The following is a 24,962-nucleotide window of genomic DNA, read 5'->3' on the forward strand; positions in this document are numbered from 1 at the left end:
TCAGTGGATCGTCAAAAGTTATCACTGAGACAACTTTTACAAACCAATGCGGATACGATTCACCAGGGATGATTTACCATTTTTTACAGTAGAGACTTCCGTACAGATACTTCATGCTTTCGCGATTTTTAATACGCTACCACAAGTAATCTGATTAGACCTACACAGATTCATAAGCCAGTCTTATTCTTCTAATTCTTGAATGATCTTTTTTCTTGTTTTTACAGACTCCATTTTAAGAATCGTATGACAAAAGACCCGCGCCGACCGGATGAGGGAACTGATCGCTGTTCAAGGATGAAAGTGCTCTCTATCCATCAACTTGCAAAACCAATAGATGAACTGATTAGTTAACAGATATCGATTGATATCGATTGGTGGCAAGCTACAGTCCCACAACTGAACGATTCTGGTAAAAAAAATATATATATATTGCAAGAGCAGGTCAGACTACGCCGAGAGCAAGGCGAAAAATGCCACATTGTAAAAAGGACAATAACTTTGATCCCCATCGTACTCCAAATCGTGACACACGAGTTCCTTACAGGACTCAATGCTGTTAGGATATTGTGATTGAAGATTTCTTTTTCAGCAAAAAGACAAAAGGTAGACCCTATGTAGGACCCACGCAGAGCGACACGAAAACACTGCACGTATCTCGGTTTGTTCATAACGCCCTCTCTCTGCTACGGAACTTGAAGAGTTTTTCCTCCAGAAGTGGAAACTATGGTAAATAAATAAAAATTTGGAAGAGTATTTTCGTACGAGGACGGCTTCCTTAAAAACCTCCACGTAATCCTAAATGCCCTATAAGAACATTGAGTGCGCAATTTCCGTTCATTTTAATTTGGACCACCACGTAGTTACGGTTAGCGCGCATTATAAGGTCACAAGTATGTACAACTTTTAACGGCATTACTAATATGATACAAAATAAATATAAAATATATCTCCTTTTTTGGCATGAGGGTGTTAGAAAGCGTAGAATGATTTGTCCGTAAACCGCCTCATCTGTTCATTTCGGTGTCACGAGTCAGTTCTCTTTGACTTCTATCCAAAGTGCCAAACCCGCAAACTCGCAAGTGTTAGATCCTGTGTGTTTGTCGTAGTTTACGTGCTCGTCACGTGGAAATGGTCGAGTCTGGGACTAGCAGCGTGTGTCACGTGTTTTGTTTCTGTCTTTTCCAAAACCGTTTAACATCGTCATGGCCTGAGCGGCTGACGACAATAACTCTCTTTGACGAATTGGCCCACATTAGAACACCAAGATCCTAAAACATGAAAAAACATGTGTGATATATAACACTTGAAGGCAGTTTCAGTAAAGTCTGCTGAGTAAAATATGGTCATGAAGTGCTGCAAGAGGCAATTCAGTCACAAAAATCCTGTGGTTATAAATATGTTTTCGGCAAATTCCCACATTGTGCCACTAACATCGTAATTAAAACATACGCTATCTTAGGTTTTGCCAGACCTCAAGGAGCATGGAAAAGAACCCCGTTTCCAAGAAAACCAAGCTTACGGTTTCACGGAATAGCAGACAACTTGCAGACAAACGCGACGGATTGTTCTTTCGCCCTACTTGAGTAGAGAGTGCAATTAAAAAAAGTGTTCAGTTCTAGCATGTTCTAGTGTTCTTGAAGCTTCTACCCAGACAGGTTTTTTGGCTCGTCACGAAAGCTTGCGTGCGCGTGACGTGCCTAAAAAGCGTCTGGGTATGGGAGGCTATTGTTCTTGAAGGGTGCCAAAAAACGACACTTGGAGCGTAGGCATCTGAGAGGTACACATAACTGTTATGGCTTCATCAACTAATATACATGCAGCTGATAAAAAAAGAAAAAACAAAACAAAACAAAGGAAAACAAGTGACTTTACCTCGGCATACTTCTTTAATGTTTCAAAGTCTGCTTGCGAGAGAAACTGATTATATAGAACACCTAAGGAATAAAACCAGTGCAGCCATTAGAATTCTTCGCCGGGTTATTCAGTGTTCTTGTGGAAGACATTTTCTCTCACTGCCTCTTTTCACCCATCCCATCCGGGGCGGGTGGATAAACACACTCCTAGTGGCTTTACTTCATTTTAATAAACTGAAACAAGCTAAGAAACATATCAAGAGTTTTTTTCTTAAATAGCATTTACATGCTTGGCATTCGCCTGCCAAGCAGTACACCAGAAAGGTCTGAAAATCTCAACCCTATGCAGCGGCAGATATTTGTATACTGTTGTCTGTAGCTGTGTCTTAGGGTATGTCATTGGAATGTACTTTAACGTCACTGTTCGAGATTACCACTAATAAAAATGCATTTTTTCGCTCTTGTTCTCAATACAAAAATAGACAAAGCCTGACCACTACTCTTATACTAGTATTGGTTGCGTAGGTTTAACTTTAAAATTAAACTCGAAAAGACACTCGATAAAGGTAGCGCAATATCCATTTTGTTTTACTGGATGTGAAGTTCTTGAAGATTCCGCACGTTCCATATTGGATGAGAATAACAACATCCTCAAGAATATTAATTGAATTTAATCAATCTTGATAGGCGTACTTCCAGCAGTAAATATTGGCACAGTAAGAATATTTTCACTTCGAACTTTCTGGGAGAAGGAAATATTGAAATTAGCGTCATTTTGCTCGCCTGTAAGCCTAAGGGTGTTTACATATAAGTTTGGCACGAAGCCTTTCTGATTCTTGAGCTGCGAAAAGTTACACCTTAAAGTTTCGAAAGTAACCACTCTCGTTACTTTCTAAATCGCTCTCGGATTGGTTTCGGGTGGCTATACATGTGGGCCCATCAAACTTGATTAAATAAAAGTAAATATCTGGTTTAAATATTCCAAGGAATCAATCGTTGTCATATGGCGATGAAAAAGATAACACTCATTGAAAGGAATGTACATCAAAACAGGGTAATATATTGACTAGGGATCCTCTAAACTAAATATACACGATATTTGTCAAACTTTCTAGAGAACCAGGCAGCAACTACTTGAACGACAGCACTACGAGCTGTTTATTGTGACAATAAATCGACGTATGAGGAACTCTTCCAAAGAGCGAAACTACCAACACTTCATACGCGACGATTGCAAGCCATTGCAACCATAATGTATAAAGTCAAAAATGGTCTGGCGCCTCCTTACATTGCGGAATTATTTGTTGTTACCAATTCTCAGTATTACCTTAGAAATTCTGATTTCACCATACCCAGATTTCGGACTGTTGCTCATGGCAAACATAGCCTGACTTATTTAGGCCCTGTTATTTGGTCCAAACTCGACAAATCTATTCGATCTTCTGAATCATTGCACACTTTTAAAAAGCGCATCAAATTGGTTGATTTCACAAGCCTGCTGGACAGTACTTCTAGAGACTGTTCTTTATGTAACAACTAACACTTGATCTTACTGCATGACTCATTGGTTGTTTTATATCTATATTTTAAATCACTTACATACGTACATGTATTTCATATTTTATTAATTATTAGATAAGTAATCGTAGTTAGGTGTCCCCAATTAGTAAACATTGTATGCTAGCGATTTCGACACGTTAATAAAGTTCTTATCTTATCTTATCTTAAGTGCACAAAGAAAAGACGTAACACGGTATGGCCTCATTCAAACCATAGTTAGTAGAGGAGACTAACTATTTTCAAACGACGAAAAAACAGTAGTACCTTGGGAGCATCTTGAAAGGTTTTATCGGTTCATATTATAGGTTCATTTCACCGTTTGAGTGCGCTCTGATTGGTCAGGATGTGATTGCTATGATAGCCACGAGAAAACCTTTCCGTTACCGAGTGAGGCAAGACAATTATATACCATGTTCTTCGATGAAGCTGTGTATCAGTAGACCATGTTCGTATCCTCGGTATTGGACTGGAACTAGCGTGCAACTGAGGCTAATGCAGGGAGTCTTTTCAAATGCAAATAACATTAATCTCTTTTTAATGATATTCCCCCCCATGAGCCTCCATTTCAAGCTAGTTCCAGTCCAATACCGAGAATACGAATATGGCCTGTTGAGATAAAATCCTGCATCCGCTCTCACTTAGTCCCTGAGCTTAATGTCCTATCCCAAAAATAAGAACCCTCTGTCTCCCGTTACCAGACCTCCTCCCCGCTACCGGAAAATCAATGCAACGCACGACTTGAATGTTTTTATGGCTAGAAGTTTACACTTGGCATGATAACCGACCTTCAGTGAACTTCATTCTGCTCCTTTCCAGCTCCCACAGTCGGATCTGGTCACTTATTGTAGGCGGTATGATGGGATTCTATGGAGATGACAAATTGTAGTTATTTACCTTTACTTATAAGTACGTGTTTAACAAAACGATTACAAACTGCGGGAACAGATAGTTTGCAACTGACGTCATCGCCGCCATGTTGGATGACTAAAGAAATGTAACTAGCTTTATTGTTCCGGTCATCGTCGTCATCCAACATGGTCGCCAAGGTAATCTCTCGGGAATGTAACTTGCAAACCAAATAGCACGAGGTGTAAAGTAGCGGTAAGAAAAAACATTTGACACAAACCTTTTTTAGCATCTCAGGGTGCGCTCTGGTCCTCAAGAAATGGAGAATCTGCAACGAGAGCAATTGCGTTTGTACAAAAATCAGGTACTAGATGGTCTCCTCTAATTTCTCCCAAGTGAAGTTAATTTTTAACAAATTTCCCAAAGGGAAATAAGACGAAAAGTTTGAAAAACACGATATGGAGAGTTTGATATTTGATCTTCAAGTTTTTTACCGTGTCAAATGTTGTCTGAGCTACGGGAATTGAATAGAGAGAAAGGCAGGGGCATTCTTGGAGACCAAACGCCCCGCACTTAGGGCGAGGGAAAGTAGAAACAACGGAGAACAAAAGTTGACGAAGAAAAGCTGGAGTCTTGAACGATTTTTTCTCCGTCGTTTCGTTTGCACTATCCTCCGGCCCCTTCCCCGCTACAAACGGTCCCTGGGTCTCAGAGGATAAAGAGGGTGGGCAAGGAAAGGTCAGATTTCTGGTTCCTTTACTCTAGTGCAAGTCACGAGTAAAGAATTTCGGGATTAGCTGAAACGAAAAATCTACTGCAGGCCCGGTTTTTCCCCTTGAACGTTTTAAAGCTGATCTTAAATTTGTACACCGCAGAATAAACTGATAACCTATCCAACCTGTTCAGCAGATATTCCACTTGATAGCGCCTGCAGAGAATAGAATAAAAGACATTGCTTTTTTAAAAAGAGAAAAAGATAATTTTAGTTGATCTACAAGTTGTATTCAGTGTCAAGTTCCGACGGGCTCATTACATTACTAGTTAGCTTTTAAAATTACTGTCATTTGCTGTGATAGGCCAAATACAGCCAAATATGAATAAACTAGTGGAGGTTTATGACAGAAAACCAATCCTGAGTACGTTTATTTAAAAGTTACTGAAACTTGAAAGCCATAAAGATATACCTGCTGAACACTGTCCCTAGTCAACACAGCCACACACAGGTTAGGAAACCTAAAATGGGTGAAAAAGACCAAACCCTACCATAAAAATCAACAAGCAGTCACTAAAGGCTTGATTTCCGACAATGTCTCGCGCCCTGGCCGGGCTACGTTCCTCCTCGAGAATTCGGGGAGGAGCGCGGGCGCCTTTTCCGAACAGTGGCTGGTAATCGAGCCTACATGTACAAGCAGTCTTACTCGCTCTCTAACAGGCATCTCCACACGCACAGTAGTGACACTTTGAAAAGTCTACCTCAACAACACAGACGCTATTACGCTACAGTGCAAATTTTGAAGACATACCTACAAAGTATCTCCGAAAACAGTCCTACAAGAGCTACCTGTAGAGATGAGCCTGTATGGTAGAAACCAATAAACAGCAGGGTAAGGAACTTTCCTGGTTGGTCTGGGACAGTTATTTTTCTTTTTAATTACAAGTACCATAAATTACAACTACATCTATCTAGTTCCTTAATTATTACTTACTTGTGTAAGCATAAAGACGGTAGTTTGTCTCAACAACTATGAATCCCTTCTCGTCTGTATTAGTGACAGACGTACTCCCTGAAACAGATAACAACATTGACAGTCACTGATCTCTTACTATACTTACCAACAATCGGCGATGGCAAGTTAATGTCTGTGAAACTAACTACGCTATAATTATTTGTCCTGTCCAAGTATGTGATTGGTAGGATAGAACATTGTTACCTATTCCCGCTGAAGCCAGGTTGATTGCTAATCTTGTGGGATAATATCTTCTTGATTTACGCTGAAAGATAATCAGACAATTAGTTGATTAAATAAAGGTAGCACAAAAAACTAGCTGAATTCTAAAGTTCCTAAAACAAAGTTAAACTAAGTTAAAATAAAAACACTTATGTCTCAGCTCTGATCACACTTTACCTTTCGTTGAAAAACAAGACCAAACTCCCTCAGATGTTGAAGAAATTTTAACTGAGACTCACTCATTCCTTCTGTAGAATAGTCCTGCAAAAGAGTATGACTTTCAGACCGACAATATGCCAAATAAATGTCTTTCACATTTTTTTATCAGCATGCTTCAGGTACTAATTAAAGGTGATTAAGTGGACACAAAGCAAGAGTGGCATGACGAAACATGAGCATGTTCCACTTCATACTGCACCCAGATAAGTTCCCTCTGATGATCTATTTACTCAGGGCACTTCTGGTGCCATTCACAGTTGTTCCATAGCAGAGGACAAAGTATGGACGGTCCCAAGTAAATAATCATACAAAGTCCTCTTTTTCTGGCATAACATCTCATGTCTATCACATTGTGTGATGTAATGACAAAGCCTTATAGTCCTCTTTTTCAGATGATCCCCTCTTTATCATCTTCTTTAGGTGACTGGTGTTTCTCATGCACCATGCTTTTGGTAGGAGAGACATGACAAAGATAACAAAACAGATATTATAAAAGCACTGCTTACCTTGCCAAGGGTTGCAAAGCTAATCTGGAACAGAAATGACAGGCACTCGACAAGATCCATGTCCCGACCCTATAAGAAAAATGAAATGGCATGAAGGAGGTATGGAAGAAAGGAAGGAAAGGGGACAAAAAGAGAGGGAAAATGAAAGAAGAAAAGGGAAGAGAGAGGAAAAGAGAAAAATAACTAACAAGAGAGAAGGATGAACGATCTGGCTTAAACAAGGGTTTAATACCAAGTGGTGACTGGCAGAGATGTCAGAGCGGTTGATACATGATCAACCAGTACTTTATATTAGTTTTTACAAGTAGTAGCTTATATATTCACCCACTTTAATTCATGATCATAATAATGATGTATAAAAGGCTACATACAGGTATCTCTGGTCAACAACATTAACATTATGATACCTTAAGAAACAAACTTGTCATGAGCAGAGGCTACACACTCTCCTACCTCGACTGTTTCTAGGTACTGAAGCATAAAATACCAAACTTGGGAGGCTGTGTCCATGAGAAGAAACTGAAATCCAGCAGGGCTTATGATTGGTGAGTTGCCAGGTGTCTCACTGAAAAAGAATTACAATGAACTTAAATGTACATCTCTAATTTTTAACAAAAGAACAGCAGGCATCTCTCTAAATGCATCTGATGCGACTGAATATTTCCCATCTAAAACTGGGGAATATCCATGTGATATTCCCCAATTTTCAAAAACGCGTGTGTTGCAAAAAAATTTGAAGAATAATAAACACAATAGCATACATTGGAGGCTTCCTCTTAAAATATCATGTATTTATTTATTATTATTATTACATTTGGCACAAAAATATCATGTTCTGATATTTGACCTTGGACATTATCTGTTCCTCAAAGCTCACAGTTTTCCTTGAGCTTCGTTCTTGGAAAACAGTTCGCTTCTTGGAACAGATAATAGGGAGTTTAAGAAAACCATGACGGCAAGGGCAATGGGAACGTCGCTAAACAGGAGATTTAATTAAGAGAACAATGGCTGTGCGTGTGCGTTATAATTCTTGGTACATTTCTTTACCATCCTCTGCAAAACAAAAACCTGAAATGACCAAATCCTGCATTGTCTGGAGAATGTGAACCACAACGACTAATTTTTTAAATGTTTCTTTCAAGTTTATCGCTGTGTCCTACATTCAGTTTCGTGAAAGTTTTGTCAGTGATAAACAAAGTAAATGACTTTAGGATATCGCGAGTTTCATAGGTAAAATATAAAGTAATTTTTCAATTGATGTTGTCCTCAGCATCGCCGTTGTGGTTACTTAAACTCCCTAATGTCAGTGGACAAATATCCATGCATATTTCCCCGCCAAATGGAGGCTATTATTTATATATAACACTGAAGAGTGCCTGCCTGTAAAAATCAGACAAATTCTTCATTTCGTGGCAAGGGTCGAAAATTCGATTTCGCTCATATTTTCATGGTAGATAGGCTAGGGCATGACAAAAACTACTTAATAGTTTTTTTTGCCAAAATATCCTTTTATTTCAAAGAAATATGCAAATTACCAAATTCCGTTAAAATCGTCATTTGACGCACCATTTTATTACACAAGTTTGAGAGCCTCGCATGCAAAACCACATCATTCTTTCGTCTTTGAAACACTCAAATATTTTTGTGCAATGTTTAAATGTGTACTGGGTTGATTTTAAGGAATGTTGCATTGTCTTTTTGGGTGCAAAATAATTAAATTTCGAAGACATGTATTTCATTCACTTAAAAGTACTTCGTGAATATAATTAATTTTCACCATGTGCGAAACCTTCAAATGGATCAAGCTTCTGGTGGTTAAATCGCAGAAGGATGGCCTACAGATTCCTGTAAAAATTTCTTTAGGCAAATGATTGTGAGCGACGCGAGAGCTTTTCAAAGTACATCAAAAAATGCAAATATTTGACCATCAGTCGTCAAATTTCAATTTACGGGTTAGACGTATATTTTAGCATGCGCCACATGACTTGACCTATGTTAAGTTGAAATAGACACAGAGCTGATAATTTTGAAATGTTCTAACCTCATTTGCTGTAAAAGGCAGGTCCAAAGCCGATTAGGGTGTTTCTAGTCGATCTCTCACCATTCGTCGCACATAAAGCAGAAGTTTGCTATTGTTTACACAAGGTTTACGTCCGATGTACATTGCCTACTGTCAACCTATTATTGGTCGAATACTATGAATCTGTGACTATCTTTCTGCGCTTATGAACATCACTGCATCTAAGTCTAAAATGGCTGAGTCATTTGTAGATAGTTGCTTGCTTTACGCTTCGCCAAAATATTGCGTTTGATCGATTGCTGACCATTGCTGATAAGCGTGTGGGCACAGCACAATCTTACAGCCGTTATTTGTTCATCACGCAATGCTGTCACGGCATATGCTGCACATTTTGATCTGTTTTGTATAGAATACTCTCAGGATAAGTGAAACAATTTAATCATTGTTCATCTGTTTGTTCATATATATAATAATATGTGTACATTTAGATAATCGTGTCCTATAGTGTACGTGGCGTCGGTCCAAATCACGTTTGTTGTACGTTCTGACGTTTCAGACAAAAGCTGATAAAGCTAGTGCCTGTACTCACCAGAGTTTTAAGAAAATCGCCATAAACAAATTATAGAACAATGAAGCAAGAACTAGCTGAAATAAAAATAGGAAGTCACAATGTGTCTAATTCGTGAGAAAAACAGACTAAATTTAATTAGTAATTACGTGAGTAAATAGCCCTGGCCATGCCGTTTTATTTGGCGTATTTTGTTTGCTTAGTGGCAAGGCATTGGTATGTAACAGAAAATAGTGGACTGTTGTCAATACAGTCCAAACTTATCATCAGTAAAATATTGAAAATAAAACACCTATTTACCGGTTACCTCCGCGGCCACCATTTGGTCATTCCGATAAGGGTTTCATTATTGTCTTTACCCCTATTAAGCGGCCACCCAAAATTTAAGAACTTTGTTTTGGAAAGGGCGATGGCAGATAAGAGTCTGAAATTGAAGGTGCATGACGAGTGATAATCATGATTGTCTTGAATTGACTCCATGTTCACCAAGAAATTTATAGCCCGACAGTGAAAAATTAAATATTCAAGGTACACCAACCTCTATTTAAGCGGCTAGCCCCATTAAGCGGTCACCACCCATTTCCCCAAGGGTAGCCCACTGTATTACATGTAAACCAAAAATAATTGCATAGCGTGAAAAGACCTAGGTATGAGTTTAGTGTTACAGTATTACGCAGGGCATGTAGGTAGCGGTGGTCAAGTAAAAGATAACAACAGGGGCAATGGTAAACTATTCATTCTTTTCATTTCTTAATTCAATCTCTTCCTACTGAACACGATTGTGTGCTCCCAGTGATTCCAAGCCTTATGGAGCCTTACGTATTAGGATAGAAATTGTCCTACCCCTACCCCCTAAAATGGGATGACAGCATTGCATGACAAACAAGAAACCGCTGCAAGCAAGGATTCAAGCCATCAAACCATGATGATCAAACGTAATAATTTGGTGTAGAGCAAAGCAAGCAACTATCTACAAATGACTTAGCGGTTTTTGACTTAGATGCAGTGGTGATCATATGTGTCGAAAGAGGGTCACAGATTCATGGTATTCGACCATTAAATAAGTTGACAGATGGCAATGTACATCGGACGTTATGTAAACAAAAGCAAACTTCTGCTTTATGAGCGACGAATGGTGAGAGATTGACTAGAAACACATCAAATCGGCTTTGGACCTGCCTTTTACAGCAAATGAGGTTAGAACATTTCAAAATTATCAGCTCTGTGTCTATTTCAACTTAACATAGGTCAAGTCATGTGGCGCATGCTAAAATATACGTCTAACCCGTAAATTGAAATTTGACGACTGATGGTCAAATATTTGCATTTTTTGATGTACTTTGAAAGCTCTTGCGTCGCTCACAATCATTTGCCTAAAGAAATTTTTACAGGAATCTGTAGACCATCCTTCTGCGATTCAACCACCAGAAGCTTGATCCATTTGAAGGTTTCGCACATGGTGAAAATTAATTATATTCACGAAGTACTTTTAAGTTAATGAAATACATGTCTTCGAAATTTAATTATTTTGCACCCAAAAAGACAACGCAACATTCCCTAAAATCAACCCAGTACACATTTAAACATTGCACAAAAATATTTGAGTGTTTCAAAGACGGAAGAATGATGTGGTTTTGCATGCGAGGCTCTCAAACTTGTGTAATAAAATGGTGCGTTACATGACGATCTTAACGGAATTTGGTAATTTGCATATTTCTTTGAAATAAAAGGATATTTTGGCAAAAAAAACTATTAAGTAGTTTTTGTCATGCCCTAGCCTATCTACCATGAAAATATGAGCGAAATCGAATTTTCGACCCTTGCTGAGTTATTTTCCATTTTTATGGACAGGGACTCTTAAAACAGTGTAGAATTGAGGAATTATTCATTTTAATACAAACCATTTCATGAGTCCTGATAAAACCAACACCTTGACAACATCCTGACTGACTGCTGCTCCCTCCTCAGTTGACGTATAACCAGTCATGAAATGAAGAACAGCCTGGTAAGAAATTGAAAGCAATGAAACAGTTGTTGGCTTAGGTATGAATGAGTCTCTTTTGCAGATGACAGTCTATAGCAATCAGGTCTACAGAAAGGATTTTTTTCTTGATGGATAATGGCTCATGAATTAAATGAACTCCAGAAATAAAATGAAGTTAAAATTAGCACGATGGCCAAAATGTTAGCAACAATTATGGTAAAAGTACGACGTTTGGGATAGTTTACCCTGTGAGCAGTTACTTTCTCCTGCGCCAAACTGCTTGCAGGGTAGTGTAAGTCTGGAAGATTTTAATAAATTGCAAGGCTTTGATACACTGAAATTATGATGCAAACCATAAAATTCTAAAATATATATTATAAATGTCATTTGAATATTAGAAAAAGTTGACAGATTTGTATGCAAAAGGCTACAGGAGACTATCTCCAACAAGGACTCTGACAGTAACTCGGACAGTAACTCTGACTTTCCATAAAGGGTAAAAAAAGGGCTTATGCATGATGTGAAAAGCTAAGAGAGCAAAAACCTGTGTAATGTATGAGAAGTAATTGAAAAACAAGCATGATGCAAGAATTCATCAATAAATAATTTATTGTAAGTTCAAAAACATACATTGTAATTGTGACTTTTGTCAAAATTTGTCCATGAAACTGGATCTTGACCACACCCCTTTGTTACCTTTTTACAATTCCACTACCACAGCCTGCAGTTCAACTGCAAGTTTCTGAGCGGCAGCATAATATTGTTACAACTGCATTTAATAACTGGTAAATATCATCCATAGATTTATGCATGTCTACCTCCCATCTCTCCATGCTATATTTGTCAAGGAATGTGATGTCTCTTGCATGCTTGTCCTTTTCAGGTTGATCACCAGATCCTATCCATGGATTCCCTCTAAAAAGGAATGACAAAATAATAGACTGTGAATGAAACAATTGAGTGCGTTGAATATGAAAACAAAAAAGTTAAATTAAGGAGCTTTGTACTAAATTACCTACCCCCCACAAAGGGCAATCTTCAGATTGCTGCGGAAAATTGCATTCATCTCAAGTCTATTAGGTATTCCGCCACTTGCCTCCTTCCATATCCTCAGACCCTTGAGTCTGTTTGAAGATCCTATATAATGCCTGTCATAAGGTAACAAGGAAATAATTACCTTTAATAGTTAAATTTAACAAATTAATTACTGTAAAAGAAGAAATGAAATGAGGCCAAATTTATCCTGGTAGAACAAAATAGTATTCATTTGATTCTTAATGATTGTTAATCTCATGAGGTGGAATTTAAAGGACCCCGGTCAGCATTTACCTTTTTCGATGCCATCAAAATTACTGATATAATTTGTATGGTGAAGTGAAATCTTATGGCTTTGCTGTAAGCTGTGTTCCTGAAGTATGTTTAATAATCCTTTAATTACTAGTTTCACGGTGATTTCCTTTGCTTGGATATGCTCCAAATAACATATAATAGCCAAACTCTGGCTAAATTTTTGTACCAAAATCAAAGGTGTGGCCTACTAGGGCCCTTTGAGGTTACTATATACCTTCAGGGGTATCTCGTGTCCAAGTGATGCGGCGTGTCCGCTTTGAACTGTAGATACCTAAACCACTATCAAATTAAAGCTTATAAAGCTGGCTAACAAACAATGCCAAAGTTTGAAATTAATTTTGTTTCATAAATTCCACAATGTTGTCTTTTTCGCTCATTTAAATAAAAACAAGAATTTGACAAATCCTTCTTTGAACTGTCAGTCCAGGTAAACAGACTTTCAGTCCGGGGAAATTGACACGACTCGAACTGGCAGTGGCAAAACGACCCGTAGGTTATCATTGATATTAACAGTATGTAAATGCACATCACAAATTAAATGACCAATACAACTGGATTTTAACATATCATACTTTTGGTGTTCAGTTTTGACCCATGCAGCTACTAAGGTTTCAGGTATAGGTTGGTCAGCAAACAGAGTTCTCATTACAAATTGCTTTGCAAGTTCTGGCAACTCCCTGAGATAAGAAGTAGTAAAAACATGATCAACATATCTGCAACAGAGCGTTATAATAATACTTAAACTACCCATGTTATGGTCTGAATTTTGGTTTGGTTTAAAATCTATTGTATGTTGCTCCAACCCCCTCCACATCTCACTAAAGCTATGTTGAACCCTCATTTAAAAAAAAGAAATAAGGCAAACATTTTTTCTGACCAAATTAGAGGGAATTAGCAGCTTTGCTAGAAAGTGTCAACTATCTTGGTTAATGTATTTCACATAAAATTTGAGTGCAGATTTTAAAAGGGTTGACAGTAACCCTGCCATAAATCGAGTGACAGTATACAATCTCCAGCTACTAGCCTGCATAGCAAGCGTTACTGTACGAGCCAAATGAAAGCAGAGTTTTTCGCATTTGGGATGTGCGAAAAATGGAGTGTGAGTAAAAAGGTTGAAAAAGCGAAAAGCGATCCTGTTTCGTTGAGCTTTAACAAAAATTTGCTAAAACACGATTCAAAATCTCCCACACATTCCGCCATTTTGATCTTTTTGATTCCAAGTTTAGCATAAAATTTTGATACCTTCACGTCAAACCTATCAATCAAATAAACCATGCCACACCAATCAGAAGCCCCGTTAGTGGGTGAACGGGTTTTTCAGAATCGAGGGGTTTGCAGGCAAGCATCCCCTCCTTTCCCCACCCCCACCCTGTTTCTTTGGCCTTTTTGCTCTCACCTCACTTTTCACATGACCTGAATTGCTCTCGCCCCATTTTTCACGCGGCCAGAATGCAAAAAAAAGCTATTTTGTGTGGCCTGATTTCGTTCAGCTCTTACAGGAATGCTTGCTATGCAGGCTAACTTCCAGCCTGTGGACCATTCTACTTTATCATATATCTATATCCCTCTCCCCTGGTGACAAGGGAAATCAAAATTTACCAAGAAGTATAGATCAAGATGTCTGTAGAATAAACGTCCTCCTCAAAAACGCCCATTTTTGACTCCCTTAAGACAAAGCAATTTGTCTCCCCCCCCCCCCCCCCTCCCAGGGAAGGGTACTTTGGGAATTTCTGGTTGGGGATGTGCCGCTGGGACCCTGGAACCCTGGAACCCTTAGCCTATACCAGAGCTAGTTCAGCTGAATTTTGCTACCCTATACTAGAGTAAACTCCCCAAATCCCCCCATCTATCGACACTGTTGAGGCTGATTTTCGTAAATTTAAACTTGCCGATTTGATTTTTTTATATTTTTGAGTGGCAATTCCTGGTTTCCTTAGTCTAGATAAAACCTTCAACCAACTAGTCAGTTTTGTGAAAAATTATACCCTATTCTAGACTCAAATGCTCTGATTTATATACCACATCCTAGAGCAAACTGCTTGAAAACCATATCCTTTACAGCGGCACACACCTATATAGCTCATATATGGCAGTGCCCCCCGGGCTTCCCCCCCTCCCACGCATGAATTTGCAGATGTATGAAGGTGGACCTAATGAAATGGTCCTGTTTGCCAAACTGACAACATGCTGGCCAAAAACGCAACAAGGTATATTTAAGCTTCAATAGCCATTTTATCAAAATTAAACTTCTACATTAAGTTTGAGCTTAACTTGAGGTTAAAATATTAAAGGGGGATTTTGATTTTGTTTTTCACATTGCCAGTTTTATTTATAAGCTGTGAAAAAAATTAGAAAACGTTCCCTCGTGTTGTGCTAAATTAAAGCATTTCTCATCAAAAGTATATTCATTTTTCTCCTACTAAGGTCAACATGTACAGGAAATTGGACCATGGCATGCAAACATGACTGAGGTGCACTTCCCATAGATCTACATAGCTACATACACAAAAGTCTAAGCTGACCTGAAAACAGCTAAGCAAATAGCCGGGTGATTATATAACCTATCCAATATCCCAGAAGGCAAACTTCCTAAATACTGGTGAAGATCTCTGCATTGCAAATGCCGAAAAAAAGAAGAGCTGGAGAGATCAGCGGCCGCCATGTTTGTTGGTTCGAAGCCTGAACACGGGGGCCTCTTGGGACTATGCTGTTGTACCTGTACGAGCCCCTTTTGTTATGACGGAACCTGATCTGGTTTTTCTATCGTCGACAAAGATCACTTCATGCCGGCTCGAAGTTCTTCTTTTATTCCTTTTGTTTAGCATCTTGCAGCGTAAGTGCGCTTTCAAAGTGCACCACTACCATCGATTGCTAGGCTAGTGAAGAGTGTAATGCCGAAAACAACAACTTTCTACCGGTAATGCTTTGAACGCTTCACTGGGCGCAGCAAAAATATTTTTGTTTACATCGCGTAATCCTTGTTTTCGTTCGAACCAACAACCATGGGATTTGGACTGCAGCTTAGACTCCTGCTTTGGAAGAATTTCACTCTGAAGAAACGAGCTCCAGTAAGTCTCTTTAAGATGATCATGGTAGCTTTTTCCCGTTGTATTTGTGACCTGACACTTAACTGCACATTTAGTTTCATATTAAGCTTACATTGAGGACGTCAACATTCACGATCTTGCTCGGCTCTTTTTTTCAGATTACTGTTCTGATTGAAGTCCTTATACCATTGGTTTTGTTCCTTATTTTGATGAGCATTCGTTTTAGACGAGAACCGGACTTCGTTCCTGAAGGTATGACTAAGCTTAAATTTAACTAATTACGGCAACATTTTCTTTGTTATTGGCAAGCGAAGCGTTAATAAGGATTAGTTAAAAATTATATAATACGCGTAAAATAAGGTTACTTAAGCATACGTGTGCTTAAAAAGCTAAAAAAACTTACAAAGTTTACACGTGTGTTAGCCGTAACCATTACGTTTTAAGTGTATAATTTTCATTGTAATCCTGGCAGCGCCATGACTTATGAGGAACCCGGCCGTATAATTATATATAGTATTCGCAGATGTCCGAAGATTTCGTAATGTGATTGAACAGTAGTTTTCCCTTGAAAATCAGAGAATTGGGGGAAAGTGTTCCGTCCTTTACATGGAATTTTTTCTTGCATTAGTTTAAGTTTACATATTTTGCTTCATGTGGGCACGAGAAAGTAAAGTGGTCCTAGGTGCAATGTGTATTGGAGTGAGAGCATAGTTTTTAACCCAGAGGCATCCAAATAATGGTGTGCCATTGGACTGATGATATCATTGCAATACCTAAGCGTACCTTTTTTGTATACTCCGGTGGCATATCAGGGGAGTTTGGTTGAGCGTTTGTTCGTATTTTGGCAAGACGTAGTGGAGCCAAAATGCCCATGGTGAGACCAAATGAACCTTATATGGTACAGGTGTATGTCACCAAAGCATACAATACAATAATGGGTTGTAATTGATCACTTGTCCCTTTGGCAGGGGAATAAATTTTTTAGACCACAAAAACGTTTGATTCCCTGTTATCTCCTAAGTGACTGGTGCATAAAACAATATGCAGTTGTCTAGTTCCATAAGAGGGTGTTCATTATACTGTATCATGAATATAATTTTTCTTGCATTTTGATTGGAATTGGAGGACAGGCGTCTTTCATGCAATATATCAGGGACTTTCCAAGAGAAGATTGTGCAAGGAATATCTTGGATGAAAAGTCGACAATACACCAGGGGTTAATATGCATGGCACAAAAATGATGTCACAAAAATTTAACCCCTAGTGTTACTCAGACAAACAAACCATTCCATGGAACAACTGCGCTCATGAGCACTTCAGTAGAATGCTCAGCGATTAATTTTGCAAGGCAAGGGTCCCTCTAGCTCAAAATGTTACAGAAAACCTTCAACATGTACTTTGGAATAATAACAATAATAGAGTTTGACGATGGGTAGCAAAATATGTTGGGCTTCTTACATATAAAGGCTGTTCATGAATACACTCCTTATGTCCTTAGGAGAAAAAAATATTACCATTCTCAGGGATTGGGAAAGTAAACAGGCAAATGAGCCTATGGCCCATGGCACTGGAAAGTTATGGGCCATTTATAAAACATTTGTGCCATTAGGGCGAACAAGTGGGTCTCAAAAAAATTAATTGCTTCGTCTTCTTTAATACCGGTAAATGCTTTGGAAAGGGCATTATCAAAATTTGTCTTTAACTCTCCTGCAGCTGGCGCATGTTTGTGATCTGGAAGGTCTTCATGTCTGGTCATGCTGCTTGTTTTAAATAAATGTTTTACATTGTCATAATGTTCTTCTTGCCATGTTTTAAGCAGACCATACAGTACATAGCATAACGCTTGTAAATAAGCCAAAGCCACAAAGTTAGCCAATTTTTTTGAAATTTTCATTCCTCAGAACTAGATGGCTTGAAAGCTTCATCTTATCGTTGTTTTCAGGATCACAATTTGTTTTGGCGAACTCTGGTTGGTAGTGCAAAATGCCAACAATCTCTGAGTCTTGTCCAATTTTAGAACTTTCGCTTTAGCAGACATATTATTTTGGCTAATTACAGCTTGCAAAACGTATTCAAATCAGCCGATTCTATCATTGAAAACAGAAAGCACATGGATTGAGCATGAACCTTGTTTACGAGCAGAGTCTGAGTAAAGGAAGGGTCTGGGGATGAAAACAAAACAGAGGCTTCTATGATATCGACTAAAGATCAAAAGGCATTGTGATTTTGTTTTGTGTTTATTCATCATTACACTGAAAATTTCACAAATGAAAATCCTTTCCATAAAAATTGAAAAATTAAACGAGACTTACCTGTAAGTTGAAGTTTGATTGGAATTCTATGAGTCACCTACTGCAACAAAGGGATCACATGAGATTGCATCACGCATGCGCACGTCAGTTTTTGAAGCTTGAATGTGAATGTTGTCCAGAAGTGCATAAATGCAGCAAGTCCCCTCTGTTGCTGCAGTTGGTGTATGACCGCTGTGTTAATTTAACAGGGTGTAATTGGACACCATGCTATGGGCGGGGATCAAATGTAACAGGGTGGGCAGGGATCCCATGAGACTTCAAAGCCCAGACATTCACATGAGAAATAATGTATAACAAATGGAAATTTAATCGTAACATACTACCTATGTGTGTACAATAGGTCTGAATAAGAGAACAACAAATGTTACATGCATATGAGCAGACATGACAACATGCAAACTGTCAGCACCCACAGTGTATGGGTTTGTAAAGTGCATTCTAGCTAATCAATGTGCAACACAGAAGTGGCAAAACCACCATTCCCTTGGAAGGGCTTGTTGTAGAATCTATCAACTGTTCTCTCCGAAGACCAACCAGCAGTATCTAGAATTTCCTTGATTGGAACAGATACATTTTTCGCTTTTGATGCAGCTGCTGCCCTGGTACTGTGAGGTTTGAAGGTGTTAACATCAATACCAGCATCTGCCATTACAGAACGAATCCACCTTGATATGGTATCTTTAGAGGCCCAGTGATGTGGTTTCACATGACTAAGAAAAAGCTTTGTTTCAGTACCTCTCAGTGGTTTTGTTCTCTGTAGATATTCTTTCAAATGAGTAAAAACACGGAGAGATTGGTCTTCAGGGTAGGCTTGTAAAAGCACTGAAGGTACCTTGTATCCAGGTGTACTTTGTTTTATGTGCTCTGGTAGGGCGAACTCAAAAAAGTTATCCCCTTCTTTCATAAACTGGATGTCTAACATGTGGAGACTTTGTCCTCTTTGTGCAGATACAAGTGCAATTAACATTGTCAGTTTTAGAGTCAAGGATTTTAGCCTTGACTCCGTTGGTTTGGACAACGATGACAAATAAGAAAGGACTAGGTTTACATCCCATGTAGTGCGGTACCGTGGCATTGGTGGGTTGCTCTTGTAGATGCCTTTCATGAAGCAGGAGACGATGGGATGGCTCCCTATGTTCACATAGTCCGTGGGAAGAATGACAGCAGATAGTGCACTTCTTGCAGTGTTTATAGTTGTGTATGACAATCCTTGTTCATGCAGACTGACTAGGAAATCTAGCACTGTGTTCAAAGGTGGATTGTATGAATTAACTTCTCGTTTAGAACAAAAGTCATGCCACTTCTTGAGATAAGGGGCATATTGTTCTTGGGTACCAGCAGACCAAGACTGCAAGATGATGTTGGTAGCTTTGCTTGAAATAGCTCGCTGGCAGAAGGATTCCCTGATACTTTGCAAGCTATCAATTGCAACCACTTGCTGAGAGGGTGAACTGCATTGCTGTGAGGCTGGACTAGAAGAGTGTCCGACTGGGGAAGTACTAGGGGGAAGTCTGTTAGAAGGTTCAGTAGAAGCGTAGACCAGGGTTGTGTTGTCCAGAGTGGAGCAATGAGGAGTCCTGTTGATTGGTCTTGTTCGATCTTCTGCAGGCAGTTGGCAATGACACTAAAGGGTGGGAAGGCATAAAAGTAATGAGGTTTCCAGTCCATGAAAAAAGCATTAATAAACTGTGCTCCAGGGTCAGGTCTCCATGAGACATATTGAGGGACCTTAAAATTAAGTCTGGAGGCAAACAAGTCAATATCAAATGGACCCCACCGATCATGTATGGCATTGAAGACCTCCTGCGACAAGGACCATTCTGTCGAGTCTCATAGTGCTCTTGATTCCTTGTCAGCTTGAATGTTATCAGACCCTGGGATATGAGTGACACTTAGCCAGATGTTGCGTTGTATGCACCATTCCCATATAATGGTTGTCATGTCATGACATGAAATTGATTTGATACCCCCCATTGCATTGATATATGACACAGTAGTAGTGTTATCAGATCGAACAAGAATGTGTTTCCCATTAACAACACTACAAAGGGATTGGAGACCCAGTAGTACCGCTTTCAGTTCAAGATAGTTAATGTGGTTTCTTTGTTCCTCAAGACTCCAAAGTCTCCCAGTGGAGTTATTTCCACAGACAGCTCCCCAACCCATATTAGGTGCATCAGTGGTGAGCATGAGGTCAGGGATTTCATGGTTAATAGCTTTAGAGGCATGTGGGACATTATTTACCCACCAAGTCAGTTCTGTCCTAGATGGGGTAGACAGGGTCATAATGGCGTCAAAATTTCCCTTGTTGTCACGGAGTGCACAAATTTTGTGGAGCTCTAAATGCATGTAATGCATTTCTGCAAATTCTACTGCTGGGAAACTGGAAACAAGGAAGCCTATGACCTGAGCAACAGTACGAATAGTGGCTGTCTTTTGAAGGAGCAAATTTTCACAAGCGGATTTGACCTTCATGGCTTTAGACTCATTGAGAGTTACCATCATGGTGATACTGTCCAGCACAAAACCCAAAAAATCTCTTTTTTGTAGGGGTTGGAACACAGACTTCACAGGGTGTATATACAGTGAAGCCAAGTTTGGTAAACAAACTGACAGTATCAAATACATTTCGTTGACATGAGTAAAAAGTCTGACCAATGAGAAGGGAATCATCAATGTGCCCCATACATGTATGTCCATTAGAACATAGATGTGCATAAACCGGCTTAAGGATTTTTGTGAAAATCTTTGGGGCAGATGACAAGCCATTAGGTAGGCATGTGAATTGGTAGTATTTCCTTTTCCATTCAAACATAAGGAATTTCCTGTCCTCCTCTGTTATGGGGATAGAATAGTAAGCATTTTTGAGATCTACCGATGTCATAAAGCATCCAGGTCGGATGAGCTTGAGGGCAGTTCACAACGTATCCATTTTAAAATGATGGTAATCAACAAATTCATAAAGTGGTTTCAAATTAAGTATCATCCTGTGAGTACCATCCTTATTAGGTCAAATGAAAATATTTGAAATAAAACTATCAGGTGTATGGTTCACCAATGTAAGAATTTCCTTACTCACAAGTTTAACAATTTCTGCATCAATGATATTGATTTCCACTGGTGAGAAATGGATTTTGTTAGGCCTGGCCATCTGCTTCGGGTACTCAGCCTCAAACTCTATGTGGTGATGCTTTATGGCATCCAAACTAATGGGGTCATTAGTCAATGATTCCCACAATGGCAAATGGTGTTTCACCTGCCCTGCTTTGAAATTTTCAACACTTTTGTGCAGGTCCTCTAAATTAATGTTTGTGGTGGAATCTATTTCCCTTACCTGTTGTTCAACTGGGACTTTGGGGAGGTCTTGTTCACCTTTGTCTGATGAGTTGTTGCTCGGCCATGCCCTAAAAAAGGACGGCGTTTGAACGCATTCAGACGATTTGATGGTCAGTCATAAGGCTTCGACTGTGGTGCCTTGGAGCTCGAGGCCTTATTGGTATAGGCTGAACCGCTGGTCGCTTTCTGCATTTGTTGTCTGGCACGTTTTACGATGGACATTTCTTTGAGGTGTTTGGATAAATCATCACCAAACAGCTTTGTTGAGGGTTTTATTTCCTCTTTACACAGTCTAGTGTAAGGTGGGTTAAGGTCTGGCTTGATGAGCTCCTGGCCCTTCATGTTAAGCTTCCAGTTTGCATGTCCAAAGAGTGCAATGCTATCCATCACTTGCGTTCACAGTTTTCGCGCTCTGAACATCATTGAATAGCCTGTCGGCTAGAATTGAGAGTGAGGATAACCCATTAATAATCGCTTCCTGAACACGTCGAAAAGCCAGATCCACTGACCTGTTCTTTCTAGTCAATAAATCGCAGATTTCTTAATTCACCAGGGTCGGTGTGAGATATTTGCAATAGGCAGGTGGCAGATATTTCTCGCCTCTCTCTTTCACTGAATCTTGTGACAGTTCTCCAGTCAGAATATTGTCGACAAGTGTGGCAATTTTCCCCTCAATATCAGGGGACTTTTTGCTAGTTGACAATAGCACCTGAGTCAGGCTGTCTAGAAGATCGTTCTTTGACCCTGAGTCAGAGTGAGTGGGCTTTGGACTTTGGCCGTTGCTCGAGTTGAGCAATTGATTTGTGGCTGCAGTTAAGTCGAGTGAATTGGACGTCTTATCCAAAGCGCCTTCCTCAATCTCTTCGTCTGGATCGGGTTGCAGGAGAATATCTTCTCTGAGGCTATTGAAAGCTTCGGTTTGGGCTTTTGAAACCTTGACAAGTTGTGTTAGTGAGCTTTGTAAGCCTTGCAAAACATTCACCATGTCGGCCGAGCTGTTTTTCTCCTTAGTCCTGGAAGGGTTGGCACTGGAATCTGTTTTTTCCCTGTCGTCAGCGCTCATGTTCCTTCAGTCGATGATTTGTTCTTCCAGATAGCATAACTGAAGTGAGTTTCAGCGAAGTGCAAAAGGAATTTTTCAGAATTTCACTCAGCAAAAATTTTTGCTGCTTGCTGACGGCACGAAGCAATAAGCACTGACATGCGCATGCGCGATGCATTCTCATGGGATCCCTGTGGCAGTGGTGATGAAATAGAATAGTGTATATTTTACTAGCTGTTTCGTGGCTAGGGTGCATTGCAGGCCAGTAAGTACTTTCATACTGTGCCATTTTGTAGCTTTATGCGCCATATGCGCATAGCCTGTGAGCAGGCTCACTTGTTGTTTTTGGGTAGCGTATTGCGGGCCGGGCAAGGGCAGTGGAGCTGCAACAGTGAGCTGGCGAAGCCGGCGAGAAGAATGGGGCGAGGAAAAGTGAGCCTGCATGCAAGCTATTGATTTTTGAATTCCGCCCCTCGTGAGGGGTCAAGTCGGCATTTCACATGTGTCAGATAACTATCCAATAGGAGCGAAGCAAAATGTAAACAAACATGACAGCACATTGCATGTGGAGACTTTTGTGGAGGATGTTCAAACTTCTTCATGGATGGCACAGAAAGCCCGAAGAAAGCTGTGAAGAAAAGCGTGAATCGAGCGAATGATTGTTGCCAAACGTGCAAATGTTCTTTTAATGTTAAGTATAGAACAGGAAAATCTGGTTGTATGTCCACACAAAGTTTATGCATAGCCTCAAATTGCAGTGGCAGCGATGGTGAAGTGTTGGCCTCGATGTCTGAGAACATTGATGTTGTATTCATTAAATCCCTGAGTTTGTCCAAGCGAATTCGAATGAAAGTAAGCAAACATGTTCATGGTAAATTTCACATTTTGTCCCTCGAAAGCAAATACATGGAGACTTAAAAGCATATCTTGCAATAGAAATGAGCCTAAACAATACATAAACACATGGCAAACTACAGAGGTGTCAAACTCTGTGAAGTGAAACACAGAAAACAGCGGAAATCATGCAGACCTACGACCTCTAAAAATTTGCCACAGCACGGTCTAATGGCTCAACTCTACTGTAAGGTCCTCCTTATAACACAACATGAAGTGCCCTTCATAAACATAAGTGAAGCGACAAGAAGGTCGAGCGACCGAACAGAGAACGGCAAATGAACAAATGTCATGAACCGTAGAAGTCGTGTAGGCTAGTCAACCCCATTTTACACTAAAGGGAAAGAATACACATTTGCGTGCAACAGGAGTTGTGCAGGCTTGTCACAACTTTTTAATTACCGAGAGGTTGTCCTTCCTTAATCTGGTTTTCAATCAGGCTTATCAACGGGCAAATAACTAAAATCACACTGTTTGGATGCTTTCCTTTCGAAATCTTCTTCTGTTTGATAGCTGTGGAGAACAGCTGAAAAATAAAACTCTTACCAAAACCAGTCGGCATCACAGCGAAACATCCCTCCCTTCTAGTAAACAATTCAGCGCTATTCTCTGCTCTTGTTTTAGTTCAAAACTTAAGTCAGAATGAACCAAAAGCTTGAGGAATGCCTCCTTGAACAAAGTCCACAGGAAGTGTGAAGTGAAATGCACTAAGGTTGCACTGGAATCTGTAGCCTGTCATTTTTAACCAATCGGATTGCTGCACCTGTCAGCGAACGTGGGGAATTAAAAAAATCAATAGCTTGCGTGCAGGCTCACTTTTCCTCACCCCATTCTTCTCGCCGGCTTTGCTGGGTCACGGTTGCGGCTCTGCCGCCCTTGCCTGCGATACGCTACTCAAACAACAAGTGAGCCTGCTCGCAGGCTATATGCGCATGGTGCACAGCCTTCCTAATCCCTGCATTCTACCTGACTTTCAGGTTAATCATTCACAAGAAAGCCAGCAATCCAGGAAAGATATACATGTACCATAAGGAAATAACTCAAATCTGATTTTAGTCATACCCTTGTAGTAACAAAACTTGCCCACTCTGTCTTCGCATATTTAAAACAATTTTAACACATCCTATAATATTATATTGCTGCACCAAATATCTATAATGGTGTTTATGCAGTTTAGACCTGCTTACAGTCAAAGTTATTATTTATTTATTTATTCCTCCAATTCCTAGCTAATACATAGATATGTAAATATAACGTAAAGAAAGTAAATAGTAACCAATAGTGCTTTGTAAGGAAGAAAAAAAAAGGCATAAAACAGAAATTACATCACTTAAATTGAATTACATTGTATATTGGAAGGAGAGGAGAGGGGCACATCTAGATAAACTAATTTTGTGCCCCTTAAAGTTATGTATAACTTGAGATTATTAATAAAAAGAAAAGAAAAAAAGAAGAGGAAAAATGACAAAATAG

At 39.5% G+C, this 24,962-nt stretch overlaps 3 protein-coding genes and 1 pseudogene across 5 annotated transcripts in view; 1 reads left to right on the forward strand and 3 right to left on the reverse strand.

Moving 5' to 3' along the window:
* Positions 1 to 110: 110 nt before the first annotated feature.
* LOC110064241 (general transcription factor IIH subunit 4-like) lies at positions 111 to 16,125 on the reverse strand. 2 transcript variants are annotated; one of them, XM_020771260.2, is made up of 17 exons: positions 16,018 to 16,125; positions 13,431 to 13,535; positions 12,528 to 12,656; positions 12,327 to 12,423; positions 11,426 to 11,526; positions 7,390 to 7,501; positions 6,937 to 7,005; positions 6,389 to 6,472; positions 6,194 to 6,254; positions 5,969 to 6,046; positions 5,786 to 5,837; positions 5,447 to 5,495; positions 5,161 to 5,190; positions 4,543 to 4,590; positions 4,202 to 4,280; positions 1,876 to 1,937; positions 111 to 1,271 (listed from the first exon to the last, which is right to left on the reverse strand). In XM_020771260.2, exons 1-17 carry the CDS (start codon positions 16,032 to 16,034, stop codon positions 1,161 to 1,163), a joined length of 1,284 nt encoding a protein of 427 aa, XP_020626919.2. In that variant the 5' UTR covers positions 16,035 to 16,125; the 3' UTR covers positions 111 to 1,160. The 2 variants fall into 2 exon arrangements, with proteins under 2 accessions (XP_020626919.2, XP_020626918.2); XM_020771259.2 differs by lacking the exon at positions 16,018 to 16,125 and adding an exon at positions 15,381 to 15,598.
* LOC110064239 (ATP-binding cassette sub-family A member 2-like) overlaps positions 15,626 to 24,962 on the forward strand; it is a 37,893-nt gene continuing 28,556 nt past the window's right edge. Inside the window, exons 1-2 of one of the 2 annotated variants that reach the window (XM_089274913.1) lie at positions 15,626 to 15,926; positions 16,064 to 16,157. In XM_089274913.1, the coding sequence (XP_089131039.1) occupies positions 15,861 to 15,926; positions 16,064 to 16,157 (160 nt within the window). In that variant the 5' untranslated portion in view covers positions 15,626 to 15,860. The remainder of the gene's footprint in view (positions 15,927 to 16,063; positions 16,158 to 24,962) is intronic. The other variant, XM_020771254.2, reaches the window with a different exon arrangement.
* Positions 18,608 to 20,722, reverse strand: LOC149102350 (uncharacterized). Its single transcript, XM_089275247.1, has 2 exons — positions 20,288 to 20,722; positions 18,608 to 19,841 (listed from the first exon to the last, which is right to left on the reverse strand). Exons 1-2 carry the CDS (start codon positions 20,720 to 20,722, stop codon positions 18,660 to 18,662), a joined length of 1,617 nt encoding a protein of 538 aa, XP_089131373.1. The 3' UTR covers positions 18,608 to 18,659.
* LOC110064319 (uncharacterized) lies at positions 21,542 to 22,716 on the reverse strand (annotated as a pseudogene).

This window comes from Orbicella faveolata, unplaced genomic scaffold (genome assembly GCF_042242905.1).
Source record: "Orbicella faveolata isolate gen_17 unplaced genomic scaffold, um_ofav_v1 contig_36, whole genome shotgun sequence".
Taxonomy (NCBI): domain Eukaryota; kingdom Metazoa; phylum Cnidaria; class Anthozoa; order Scleractinia; family Merulinidae; genus Orbicella; species Orbicella faveolata.

Excerpts from the sequence above, each read along its gene's own strand:
- LOC110064241 (XM_020771259.2), bottom strand. The coding sequence starts at position 15,520 with ATGGCGGCCGCTGATCTCTCCAGCTCTTCTTTTTTTCGGCATTTGCAA. Across the intron at positions 12,657-13,430 it reads GTCAAAACTGAACACCAAAA|GCATTATATAGGATCTTCAA; the intron begins GTATGATATGTT and ends ACCTTATGACAG. Across the intron at positions 7,502-11,425 it reads TTATCAGGACTCATGAAATG|TGAGACACCTGGCAACTCAC; the intron begins GTTTGTATTAAA and ends ATTCTTTTTCAG.
- LOC149102350 (XM_089275247.1), bottom strand. The coding sequence starts at position 20,722 with ATGATGGTAACTCTCAATGAGTCTAAAGCCATGAAGGTCAAATCCGCT. Across the intron at positions 19,842-20,287 it reads ACTATCTTGAACTGAAAGCG|TGTCATTGCCAACTGCCTGC; the intron begins GTACTACTGGGT and ends CCCACCCTTTAG.